The sequence below is a fragment of the Hemitrygon akajei genome, chromosome 22, assembly GCF_048418815.1.
Source record: "Hemitrygon akajei chromosome 22, sHemAka1.3, whole genome shotgun sequence".
Classification (NCBI taxonomy): Eukaryota; Metazoa; Chordata; class Chondrichthyes; order Myliobatiformes; family Dasyatidae; genus Hemitrygon; species Hemitrygon akajei.
Window position 1 is genome coordinate 66,043,478 of NC_133145.1, and position 13,306 is coordinate 66,056,783.

Sequence of the window (13,306 nt, forward strand, 5' to 3'; positions counted from 1 at the left end):
TTACTTGAATTTTCTAAAGGCCTTTGACAAGGTGCCACACATGAGAATGCTTAACAAGTTAAGAGTTCATGGTATGACAGGAAAGATACTAGCAATGATAGAAGATTGGCTGACTAGCAGGAGCCAAAGAGTAGTAATAAAGGGGGCCTTTTCTGGTTGGCTGCTGGTGACTAGTGGTGTGCCGCAGGAGTGAGTGTTGATTTGGATGAAGGAATTGATAGCTTTGTGGACAAGTTTGCAAACGATATAAAGGTCAGTGGAAAGGCAAGTAGTGTTGAGGAAGCACGGTATTTGCAGAAGGACTTAGACAGATTAGGAAAATGGGCAAAGAAATGGCAGATGGAATATAATGCAGAAAATGCATGGCCAGGTACTTTGACAGAAGGAATAAATGCATGGACTGTTTTGTAAATGGGGAATGAATTCATAAATTAGAGGTGGAAAGGGATTTGGGAGTCCTTGTACAGGATTCCCTAAATGTTAATTTGCAGGTTGAGTCGATGGTGAGGAAGGCACGTGCAATAACCATATAACCATATAACAATCACAGCACGGAAACAGGCCATCTCGGCCCTCCTAGTCCGTGCCGAACTCTTAATCTCACCTAGTCCCACCTACCCGCACTCAGCCCATAACCTTCCACTCCTTTCCTGTCCATATACCTATCCAATTTTACCTTAAATGACACAACTGAACTGGCCTCTACTACTACAGGAAGCTCATTCCACACAGCTATCACTCTCTGAGTAAAGAAATACCCCCTCGTGTTTCCCTTAAACTTTTGCCCCCTAACTCTCAAATCATGTCCTCTCGTTTGAATCTCCCCTACTCTCAGTGGAAACAGCCTATTCACGTCAACTCTATCTATCCCTCTCAAAATGTTAAGTACCTCGATCAAATCCCCCCTCAACCTTCTACGCTCCAATGAATAGAGACCTAACTTGTTCAACCTTTCTCTGTAACTTAAGTGCTGAAACCCAGGTAACATCCTAGTAAATCGTCTCTGCACTCTCTCTAATTTATTGATATCTTTCCTATAATTCGGTGACCAGAACTGTACACAATATTCCAAATTTGGCCTTACCAATGCCTTGTACAATTTTAACATTACATCCCAACTTCTGTACTCAATGCTCTGATTTATAAAGGCCAGCATTCCAAAAGCCTTCTTCACCACCCTATCTACATGAGACTCCACCTTCAGGCAATGTTAGCATTTATTTGAGAAGACTAGAATATAAAGACACTGCCCAGAAGAACAAAATGGCAAACAACTTCCGTAGGAAAAAATTGTGAAAAACAATCATGGTCAAAGACCTTGATTGCCCACATCATACAACATGGCAAATAATGATTATGAGTATATAAAAACAAGGATGTAATGTTGAAGTTTTATATGGCGTTAGTCACACCTCTCGGGGTATTGTGAGCAGTCTTGGATCTCTTATTGAATAAAAGATATGCCTGCATTGGAGAGACTCCAGAGGAGATTCACAAGAATGATCCCAGGATTGAAAGGGTTAACAAATGAGCGTTCGTTGGCTCTGGGCCTGTACTTGCTGGAGTTTAGAAGAATGAGGGGGATCTCATTGAAATCTATTGAATATTAATAGACCTAGATTGAGTGGCTGCAGTGAAGATGTTTCCTGTAGTAGGGGAATCTAAGTTAGGAGGAAACAGGCTCAGAATTGAGGGACGTCCATTTAGAATGGAGATGAGGAGGAATTTTGTTAGCCAGAGGGTGGTGAGTCAGTGTAATCCTTTGTCACAGACAGCTGTACAGGACAAGTCATTGGGTATATTTAAAGTGGAAGCTGATAGGTTCTTGATGAATATGGGCATCAAAGGCAGAAGGCAGGAGAATGGAGTTGAGGCAGATAATAGATCAGCCATGATGGAATGGTGGAGCAGACTCAATGGGCTAAATGGCAAAATTCTGCTTTTCGGTCTTATTGATTTTAATGCAGGGTCATAACCTGAAGCATCAATAATTCCTATTCTTCCCCCCATGTTAACAGATGCTGAACTCCTCAATCAATTTGTTTTATAACCTTTAAAAAGACATTGGAACTGGTAGAGTGAAAGGAAAGTACATGAAGGGTGGAACCACTGGTCTCAGCTGTCACCTGTTGTTTATATCCACAGGATGACATTATCGATGATGTCGATAGCTTTGTGGCAGCTGCTGAGATTCTGAAGGAGAGGGGAGCCTACAAGATCTATGTCATGGCCACTCATGGCCTCCTCTCTGCTGATGCCCCGAGTTTGATAGAGGAGTCAGCCATTAATGAGGTATTGACGTTCCCAGCTTTGCTGTTTAAATAAATGGATCCTGCTTTATGTGGGGTTGGTGCACACGTGGTCAAAGCAACCAAAATAGTGAAGTTATACAGTACACCAGGCCAGTGGTCACAAAAATCTACTCTGCTTCATCCCAGTGCCCAGCTTTCTCCTTCACCATGTGGGTCCTTGTCTGTTAAACCCTCATCCACTGGCATCATCAGTATGCCCATAGCTTCTTCCTGTAAAGACTTTCCACACCCGCTGTTCATCTTCTGCCCAGAACTCTGAACCAATATTTCTAATTCCTTTCTTTATCAATCCTTTTTATTGAGTTTCAAATAAATAAACATAACATTGATAGTGATACAAAGAGATCGGGATTACATTAATAATGGTTAACGTATGCAGGTTTCCCCCATGATCCGAAGGTAGAGCGTTCCTATGAAACCATTTGTAAGCCGAAATGTCGTAAAGCGAAGAAGCAATTACCATTAATTTATTTGGGAAAAATTTTTGAGCGTTCCCAGACCCAAAAAATAAACTACCAAATCAAACCAAATAACACATAAAACCTAAAATAACACGAACATATAGTAAGAGCAGGAATGATATGATAAATATACAGCCTATATAAAATAGAAATATTGTAAGTATGGTGTAGTTTCACTTATCAAAATCGGGAGACAACGAGCCAAAATTGATGTGGAGAATAAAAATCGGCACGTACACGCATGCGTACACAACTGCCCACACAAGGCTTCATGGTCATGGTAGTCTTTCTCGGGGTAACACACGTATAATGCGGGTGTCTTTTTCTCGTAAAAGCGAAAATCCTCTGGTTAGCGAAAACAGGTACGAATGTAGGTCTTTCATAACAGCAAGCTGTCATAAAGCGAATGTTCAAAAAACGGGGGCCACCTGGACATAAACAGACTCCGAGTAACATGTGTAATCTAAGCCTCCCAATCTCTTAGTAACTAAACATGAGAAAGATTCAAAGAAAAAAGATTGTTACAAGAGAAAAAAAATCCCTCTAAACTCACAAAAAAACAAAACAAAAACTGAGCTGCCTTGTTTCATTGGTTAAAATTGTTATTTGTCATTAACTTGTGCTTGAGGTTCACCCATAGTGGACAATGAATTTCATCCAGATCTTGTGTCCAAAACGTTAAATATCGAATATTAATTGCCCAAAAATAGAATCTTAAATTCGGCATTACCAAACCGCCCTCCTTTTTTGATTTCTGTAATCATCTCTTACTTAACCTAGGATTTTTATCCTGCCATATATATGAAGAAATTTTAGAATCAATAATATTAAAAAAGAATTTAGAAATGGAAATTGGTACCGCCTGAGATACAGAAATTTAGGTAAAATAATCATCTTAATAGTATTAATTCTACCAATCCAACGAAAAGGACAGTGGGGACCATCTAGTAAGCAGTTGTTTAACATGATCAATTAAGGATAAAAAGTTAACTTTAAATAGATCCGTATGCTTCTTAGTAATTTTAATACCCAAATAAGGAATCAGTAACCAGTCTGAATGGTGATTGTCTATAGATTGGAGCTTGCATATTTAATGGGGAAAGCTCACTCTTATTAAGATTCAATTTATAACCAGAAAAAGCACTAAACTGAGCAAGTAATGATATTATTGCAAGGATGTATTTCTCTGGGTTAGAGACAGGTCATCTGCATATAGTGATACCTTATGTATCCCACTCCCATGAATAATGCCAAATATATTGGGTGAATCACGAAGAGCGATTGCCAAGGGCTTAGTAAGGGACTTAAAGGACAGCCCTGTCTAGTACCTCGGAAAAGGCTGAAAAAGGGGGTTCTCTGATTATTAGTAAGTGCAGAAGCCAAAGGTGTGTGATATATCAATTTAATCCAAGATATAGACTTTGGGCTAAAATTAAATTTCTCAAGCATATTAAATAAATATTCCCATTCAACTCCTATCAAATGCCTTCTCGGCGTCAAACAAAATAACACATTCTGGAGTTTTAGATGAAGGAGTATATACAATATTCATTAACCTCCTAACATTAAAGTACGAATAATGATTTTTAATAAATCCTGTCTGGTCATCAGAAACAGTTTGTGGCAATACATTTTCCAATCTAATTGCCAGTGTTTTGGAAAAGATTTTGGAGTCCACATTCAACAAGTATATAGGTCTATATGATGCACATTCAGTGGGGTCTTTTATCTTTTTTAGGAATTAAAGAAATAGATGCTTCATAAAAGGATTGTGGTAATTTACCTACAAATAAGGCATCTTTAAGAAGGAGAAGCTGAAGTCAGATGTATCAGTATTACAGTGGAGTAAAGGGAATTGCAGAAGTATGAGAGAGGAGTTGGCCAGAATTGATGGAAAAGAACACTGACAGGAATGATGGCAAAGCAGCAGTGGCTGGAATTTCTGGAAGCAATTCAGAAGGCACAGGATATATACATCCCAAAGAGAAAAAACTTATTTTAAATGCAAGGTGACACAACCGTGGCTAACCAGAGAAGTCAAAGCCAAAATAAAAGCCAAAGAGAGTGCATATAATAGCAAAAATTAGTGGGAAATTAGAGGATTCTTAAAAAAAAACAACAGAAGGTAACTATAAGTCATTAAGAAGATAAAGATGGAATATGAAAGTGAGCTACCCAATATTATGAGGATACCAAAAGTCTCTTCAGATACATGAAGTGTAAACAAGAGGTAAGAGTGGATATTGGATCACTGGAAAACAGTGCTGGAGAGGTAGCAATGGGGGACAACAAAATGGTGGATGAACCGAATAAGTATTTTGCATCGATCTTCACTGTGGAAGACACTAGCAGTATGATGGAAGCTCCAGGTGTCAGGGGGCATGAACTGTGTGAAGTTACCATCTGGAGAGAAGGTTCTTGGGAAATGAAAGGTCTGAAGGTGGATAAGTCATTTGGACCAGATGCTGTACACCCCAGAGTTCTGAAAGAGGTGACTGAAGAGATCATGGAGGCATTAGTAATGATCTTTTGCGAATCACTGGATTCTGGAATGGTTCTGGATGACTGGAACGTTGCAAATATCTCTCCACTCTTCAAGAAGGGAGAAAGGCAGAAGAAAGGAAACTATAGGCCAGTTAAAAAAGGGTCTCGTGCTTTCCCTGCATATATGATGAGTAATAGCATAGAATTGACGTGGACTGCAAAAAACTGCAGTGCTGTGGCACTAGCTTTTGGGACTACCTGGTAAAGAAAACTTTTGAAATACAGTAAAACTAGAAGAAAAGAATTTAAATAAAGACCAAGTTTACCCTCGAAGTAAGGACAGGAATTCGATTGTAAATAAGGTGTGAGAGTGAGAATGTAATTGGATGAGGACTAACCAATCAGGAGGGATTGAATACAGAGGTATAAATAGCACCAGACTAGACATGCCTAGGCATCAGCCCTGAAGATGATGGCACAGTTTTTCATAGTTATAATCGATACCTGTACTTGGCATGAAGCCCAAGGAGAGTTTATAGGCCAGTTAGTTTGACCTCAGTGGCTATGAAGATGTTGGAATCAATTAATAAGGATGAGGTCTCAGGGTACTTGGAGACTCATGGTAAAATAGCCCGTAGTCAGTATGGTTTCCTCAAGGAAAATCTTGTCTGACAAATTCTGTTGGAATTCTTTGAAGAAATAACAAGCAGAATAGACAAAGGAGAATGAATTGAATTGAATTGATTTTATTTCTTATGTCCTTCACAAACATGAGGTGAAAAAATTTTTTGCATTACGTCTCTTTCTGAATGTGCAAATTATAGTAATTTGTAATAAATTGTATGTACAGACAGATGTACAACAGAACAGTCAGTATAGCTTAGAGCTACAATTGTGTCAACGTGAATTAATCAGTCTGATGACCTGGTGGAAGAAGTTGTCCCAAAGCCTGTTGGTCCTGGCTTTAATGCCGCAGTACCGTTTTCCGGATGATAGCAGCTGAAGCAGTTTGTGGTTGTAGTGACTCACGACCCCAATGATCCTTTGGGCACTTTTTACGCACCTGTCACTATAAATGTCCTGAATAGTGGGAAGTTCAAATCCACAAATGCGCTAGGCTGTCCACACCACTCTCTGCAGAGCCCTGCGATTGAGGGAAGTACAGTTCCCATACCATAATCCCATAATCAGTTGATGTTGTGTACTTGAATTTCAGAAGGTGCCACACATGAGGCAGCTTAACCAGTTGAGAGTCATAGTTTTACAGGAAAGATTCTAGTATGGATAAAGCATTGGCTGATTGGCAAGAAGCAAAGGGTGGGAATAAATGGAGCATTTTCTAGTTGGCAGCCAGTAACTAGTGGTTTCTGTGTTTGGACAGATTCTTTTTACATTATATGTCAGTGATTTGGATAATGAAATTGATGGCCTTGTTGCAAAGTTTGCTGATGATATGAAGATAAGGTGGAGGGGCAGGTAGTTTTGAGGAAGTAGAGGGGCTATAGAAGGACTTAGAGAATGGGCAAAGAAATGGCAGATGGAATGCAGTGTCAGGAAGGGTATGGTCATGCACTTTGGTAGAAGAAATGAAAGAGTTGACTATTTTTAGAATTGAGGGTTAAGGGGCAAAGGTTTAGGGGTAACACGAAGGGGGGACTTCTGTACTCAGAGAGTGGTAGCTGTGTGGAATGAGCTTCCAGTATAAGTGGTGGAGGCAGGTTCGATATTGTCATTTAAAGTAAAATTGGATAGGTATATGGACAGGAAAGGAATGGAGGATTATGGGCTTAGTGCAAGTCGGTGGGAATAGGTGAGCGTAAGCGTTCAGCATGGACTAGAAGGGCCGAGATGGCCTGTTTCTGTGCTGTAATTGTTATATGGTTATATTTTCTAAATGGAGAGAAAACACAAAAAATGAAGGCACAAATAGACATGGGAGTCTTTGTACAGCATTCCCTGAAGGTTAATTTGCAGGCTGAGTCTGTGGTAGAAACATAGAAAGCCAACAGTGCAGGCCCTTTGGCTGTGCCGAACATGTACTTACCTTAGAAATTACCTAGGGTTACCCATAGACCCATAGCCCTCCATTTTTCCAAGCTCCATGTACCTATCCTGGGGTCTCTTAAAAGACCCTATCACATCTGCCTCCACCACCGTCACTGGCAGCCCATTCCACACACTCAACACACTCTGTGTAAAAAAAAATCAAACAAACAAGCAAACTTACCCCTGACATCTCCTCTTTACCTACTTCCAAGTACCTTAAAACTGTGCCCTCTTGTGTTAGCCATTTCAGCCCTGGGGAAAAAGCCTCTGACTACCCACACGATCAATGCCTCTCATCATCTTACACACCTCTAGTCTTCAGCTGCTCCTAGGAGAAAAGGCCGAGTTCACTCAACCTATTCTCATAAGGCATGCATCCCAATCCAGACAACATCCTTGTAAATCTCCTCTGCACCCTTTTTATAGTTTCCACATCCGTTCTGAAGTGAGGGGACCAGAACTGAGCACATTACTCCAAGTGGGGTCTGACCAGGGTCCTATATAGCTATAACATTACCTCTCAGCTCTTGAACTTAATCCCATGGTTGATGAAGGCTTCTGCACCATATGCCTTCTTAACCACAGAGTCAACCTGCGCAGCAGCTTTGAGTGTCCTGTGGACTTGGACCCCAAGATCCCACTGATCCTCTACACTGCCAAGAGTCGAACGATTAATACTATATTCTGCCGTCATATTTGACCAACCAAAATGAACCGCCTCACTTTGGGTTGAACTCCATCTGTCACCTCTCAGCCCAGTTTTGCATCCTATCAATGTCCCGTTGTAACCTCAGAAAGCCCTCCACACTATCCACAACACCCCCAACCTTTGTGTCATCAGCAAATTTACTAACCCATCCCTCCACTTCCTCACCCGGGTTACTTATAAAAATCACAACGAAAAGGGGTCCCAGAACAGATCCCTGAGCCACACCACTGGCCACTGATCTCCATGCAGAATATGACCCGTCTACAACCACTCTTTGCCTTCTGTGGGCTTGCCAATTCTGGATCCACAAAGCAAGGTCCTATTGGATCCCATGCCTCCTTACTTTCACAATAAACCTTGCGTGGGGTACCTTGTCAAATGCCTTGCTGAAATCCATATACACAAAATCTGTTGCTCTACCTTCATCAATGTGTTTAGTCACATCCTCAAAAAATTCAATCAGGCTCATAAGGCACGAACTGCTCTTGACAAAGCCATGCTGGAGGGATGGGTTAGTAAGTTTGCTGATGACACAAAGGTTGGTGGTGTTGTGGATAGTGTGGAGGGCTGTCAGAGGTTACAGCGTGACATTGATAAGATACAAAACTAGAAGTGGCAGATGGAGTTCAACCCAGATAAGTGTGAAGTGGTTCATTTTGGTAGGTCAAATATGATGGCAGACTATAGTATTAATGGTAAGACTCTTGGCAGTGTGGAGTATCAGAGGGATCTTGGGGTCCAACTCTATAGGACGCTCAAAGCAGCTGCACAGGTTAACTTTGTGGTTAAGAAGGCATGCGGTGTTTTGGCCTTCATTAATCGTGGAATTGAATTTAGGAGCCGAGAGGTAATGTTGCAGTTATATAGGACCCTGGTCAGACCCCACTTGAAGTACTGTGTTCATTTCTGGTTGCCTCACTACTGGAAAGATGTGGAAGCCATGGAAAGGGTGCAGAGGAGATTTACTAGGATGTTGCCTGGATTGGGGAACATGCCTTACAAAAACAGGTTGCATGAACTCAGCCTTTTCTCCTTGGAGCGACAGAGGATGAGAGATGACCTGATAGAGGTGCATAAGATGATGAGAGGCATTGATCATGTGGATAGTCAGAGGCTTTTTCCAAGGGCTGAAGTGGTTGCCACAAGAGGACACAGGTTTAAGGTGCTGGGGAGTAGATACAGAGGAGATGTCAGGGCTAAGTTTTTTACGCAGAGAGTGGTGAGTGCGTGGAATGCGCTGCCGGCAATGGTGGTGGAGGCGGATATGATAGGGTCTTTTAAGAGACTTTTGGATAAGTACATGGAGCTTAGAAAAATAGAGGGCTATGGGCAAGCCTTGTAAATTCTAAGATAGGGACATGTTCGGCACAACTTTGTGGGTCGAAGGTTTTCAATGTTTCTGTGAATCTGTGGAATTCTTTGCCACAAACAGCTGTGGAGACCAAGTCTATGTATATTTAAGGCAGAGGTTGATAGATTCTTGATTAGTCAGGGAATGAAGTGTAATGGGAGAAGGCATCAAGTTGGGGCTGAGAAGAAAATTGGATCAGCCATGAAATGGTGGAGCAGACTCAATGAGTCAAATGGCTAGTTCTGCTCCTATATCTTATAGTCTTATTGATATTGTTCCTGTAGGTAAGTGACCAAAACTGCACACAGTACTCCAAATTAAGCTTCGGTAACTTCTTATACAACTTCAACATAACTTCCCATCTCCTGTACTCAGTACATTGATTTATAAAAACCACTGGGCCAAAAGCTGTCTTTTTTACCCTATCTACCTGTGATGCCACTTTCAAGGAACTATGGATCTGTATTCCAGATACGTCTGTTCTTCTGCATTCCTCAGTGTTCACTGTGTAAGACCTATCCTGCTGTCCTTCCAAAGTGCAACAAACTTGTCACACTTGTCCACGTTAAATTCCATCTGCTATTTTTCTAACTGGTTCAGATTCTGCTGCAAACTTTGATAGTCTTCCTCGTTGTCGACTACAACTTAATCTTGGTGTCACTCGCAAATTTACCAATCTCGTAAACCACATTATCATCCATATCATTGATGTAGATGGCAAACAACAAAGGAACCAGCACTGATCCCTGTGGCACTCCACGAGTCACAAGCCTCCAGTTAGAGAGGCAACCATCTACTATCACTCTTTGGCTTCTCCCACAAAGCCAGTGTCTATCCAATTTACTACCTCTTCTTGAATGTTGAGCAAATGAACCTTCTTGACTAACCTGCTGTACAGGACGTTGTCAAATGCTAAAGTCCATGTAGACAGCATTGACTGCCTTTCCTTCATCAACTTTCCAGGTAACTTCCTTGAAAAACTATAAGGTTGGTTAGACAGACATGACCTACCACATACAAAAGCCATGATAACTATCCCTGTCTATCCAAATACTTATATATACGGTTCCTTAGAATACATTCTAGTAATTTATCCACTACTGACGTCAGGCTCACCTGCCTTTAATTTCCTGGTTTATTCTTAGAGCCTCTTTTATTCAACAGAATAATATTAGCTATCCTCCAATCCTACAGTACTGCGCCTGTTGCTAAGGATGATCTAAATATCTCCGTTAGGGCCCCTGCAATTTCTGCATTTGCTTCCCACAGGGTCCATGAGAACACCTTGTCAGGCCCTGGGAATTTACCCACCCAAAGACAGCAAATACCTTCTTTGTAATCCATATATGGTCCATGCCCTTACTGGTGTTTTGCCTCACTTCTATTGACTTTGTGACTGTCTCCTGAGTGCATACAGATGCAAAGAGTTCATTTAAGAACTCCCCCATTTCCATTTCCAGATTGATTTGGGGTCTGTCTTTGAGTCATTCTCATTGCGTTATCCAGCACAAAACGCCCTTCTGCTGAACTTGTCCATGTTGACCAAGTTGCCCGTTTCAGTTCAAAGTGCAAAGTAAATTCATTATTAAAGTACATATATGTCACCATGTACAATTCTGAGATTTATTTTCTTATTGAAAATCACAATAAATTCAAGAAGCACAATAGAATCAATGAAAGACTGCACCCAACAGAATAGACAACAACAAATTTAGTCCTTCTAAATCTTTCTTATCCATCTACGTATCCAACAGATGAACAGTACAGACCCAGCACCAACCCCTGAGGCATTCCATTAGTCAATGTCTTCCAGTCTGAGCAACCTACTACTACTACACCCCCTGCTTTCTACCATCGTTGCCTTTTGTGTGCCTCTTACTGTGGCAGGTGTTCGAGCAAAGTGATTCTAACACTTTGGTCAGAGATACTTAAGTACAAATGTGTTTAGTCACAACTTGAGATATTTTAGAATTGTAAGCATGTCACTGGATGCATCATATTGCTCTCTTTTGAGCTGATCTTCAGTGATGGCTGGTTTCACCCTTGTTGGTGCCTGTTTTTATGGCTTTTCCATGGATTATGGCCTGTCTTCATGTTGGCTTTTTGCTGGAAACTTCATCTTTCTGTCCCTGGAGCCAAGCCCAATCCTGACTTGGTGTTCATTGTTTTGTAAACTTTTTTGATAGTCTTGTAAGGGTGATATGTAATTGGACTTTTGAGTGATCTTGAAGATTTTGCACCCTTTCTTCCCCTCTCTAGGTGGTTGTAACAAATACTATTCCTCACGAAGTTCAGAAGCTACAGTGTCCCAAGATCAAAACTGTCGATGTCAGCATGATTCTTTCTGAAGCCATTCGACGCATCCACAATGGGGAATCCATGTCATACCTGTTCCGTAACATTACTGTCGATGACTAATGCGAATCTTTGTGAAGTGGTAAAGTGCATAAGCAGAGGTAATGCAGGGCATGGTGTGATGTCAGGAGCAACTGTACTGAGGCACTTTCTGTGCTGTTTCAGTAGTTGCCAATTGTTGCCTTCATTCCTGGTACAGAATCTCTCTCTCAGGAAGAAAGCCCTGCCTTTTAAATGGTTCCTGCAATGTCATTTAATTCTGAAAATAACAACTGCAGTCTTTTGGAAATCACTGCTGAATGGCTGTTTGAAAGCTGTAAATTGTTAACAGTGCAATTAAGTCACACTCTTCCTGTACAGACTGCTGTCAGTAAAGGACTGAATACCAGGGTGGGAATGGAACTCCCACACTGCAGTGAACTTTATTTTTCTGTGAATTGTTAGACAGCATTATCAGTGATGCCAGACGTCTGTGACGGCTTGGTTGTTATGTCACTAATTAAACTACCATGATTACCCAAGAATTGTCTGAAAGTATGGTTGTTTTGACACAGATAAGAGTTGGAAATAATTTGGAAGATGCATTGCTTGGGTGGTTCATGGTTGGCTTGAGTTGTCCTTTCAAGTAAATAGCCAGGATCAGAGAACAACTCAACCCAATAGATAAGAGTTATCTATAGGCATTCTGCAGTAGGTTATAGAATCTGTCATCAGAGACATGGCAACTTTATATATCCATCTGAAGTGACAGTGCAAATCACTAGCTTTTCAACACCCCTGGCTTGGTGCTGCCATTGCTAGCTTCTTCATGGCCTTAGGTCTTTTTTTAAAGAATTGATCATTGTTGTGAGAGTTGTATATCACAACAACAGGTCCTTCAGCCCATTGCTGACTTATTGTCCATGTACTCCTATCCCATTTGCCCACATTGTGTCCATATCCTTTTAGCACAAGTCTAAATGTCTCAGTGATTCCATCACCCCTGGCAGTGAGGTCTGGTTATCAGTCTGACTCTGTATGTAAATGATGTAAGGTTCGCCAACCCTAATGCTACCAGACTTATTCCTGCTGTCCTTCTTAAATAAAGGATCAACATTAAATATCTACCAGTCTTCTGCCTCCTCATATTGGTTAACATGAATCTCTAACAGAATCTGAGTTTCCCAGAGCATCCTGCGATAGATCTTCCATGAGCATTAACCAACTCTTAAATATGCTTTATTTTTTCTTCTTGACTAAATTCACCACCTGTCACAATATACATTAATGATCTAGAAGAGGGTACCAAGTGTAGGGTATCTATGTTTGCTGATGATACTAAATTGAGTGGAAAAGGAAACTGCAGAAGATATGGAGAGTCTGCAGAGAGATATAGATAGGTTAAGTGAGTGGGCAAGGGTCTGGCAGGTGAAATACAATGTTGGCAAATGCGAGGTAATCCAGTTTGGAAGGAAAATGAAAGAGCATATTATTATTGAAATGGTTAAAAAAAATTACAGCATGCTGCTGTGCAGAGGGACTTGGGAGTGTTTGTGCATGAATCACAAAAGGTTGGTTTGCAGGTGCAACAGGCTATCAAGAAGGCAAA

General features: G+C 41.0%; 1 protein-coding gene across 4 annotated transcripts in view; it reads left to right on the forward strand.

The window, feature by feature from the left end:
- Positions 1 to 12,822, forward strand: part of LOC140714842 (phosphoribosyl pyrophosphate synthase-associated protein 1) — a 90,020-nt gene extending 77,198 nt beyond the window's left edge. For all 4 annotated transcript variants that reach the window (XM_073026498.1, XM_073026500.1, XM_073026499.1 and 1 more), the window contains 2 exons: positions 2,146 to 2,292; positions 11,623 to 12,822. In XM_073026498.1, coding sequence (XP_072882599.1) covers positions 2,146 to 2,292; positions 11,623 to 11,781 — 306 coding nt within the window. In that variant the 3' untranslated portion in view covers positions 11,782 to 12,822. The remainder of the gene's footprint in view (positions 1 to 2,145; positions 2,293 to 11,622) is intronic.
- Positions 12,823 to 13,306: the final 484 nt, after the last annotated feature.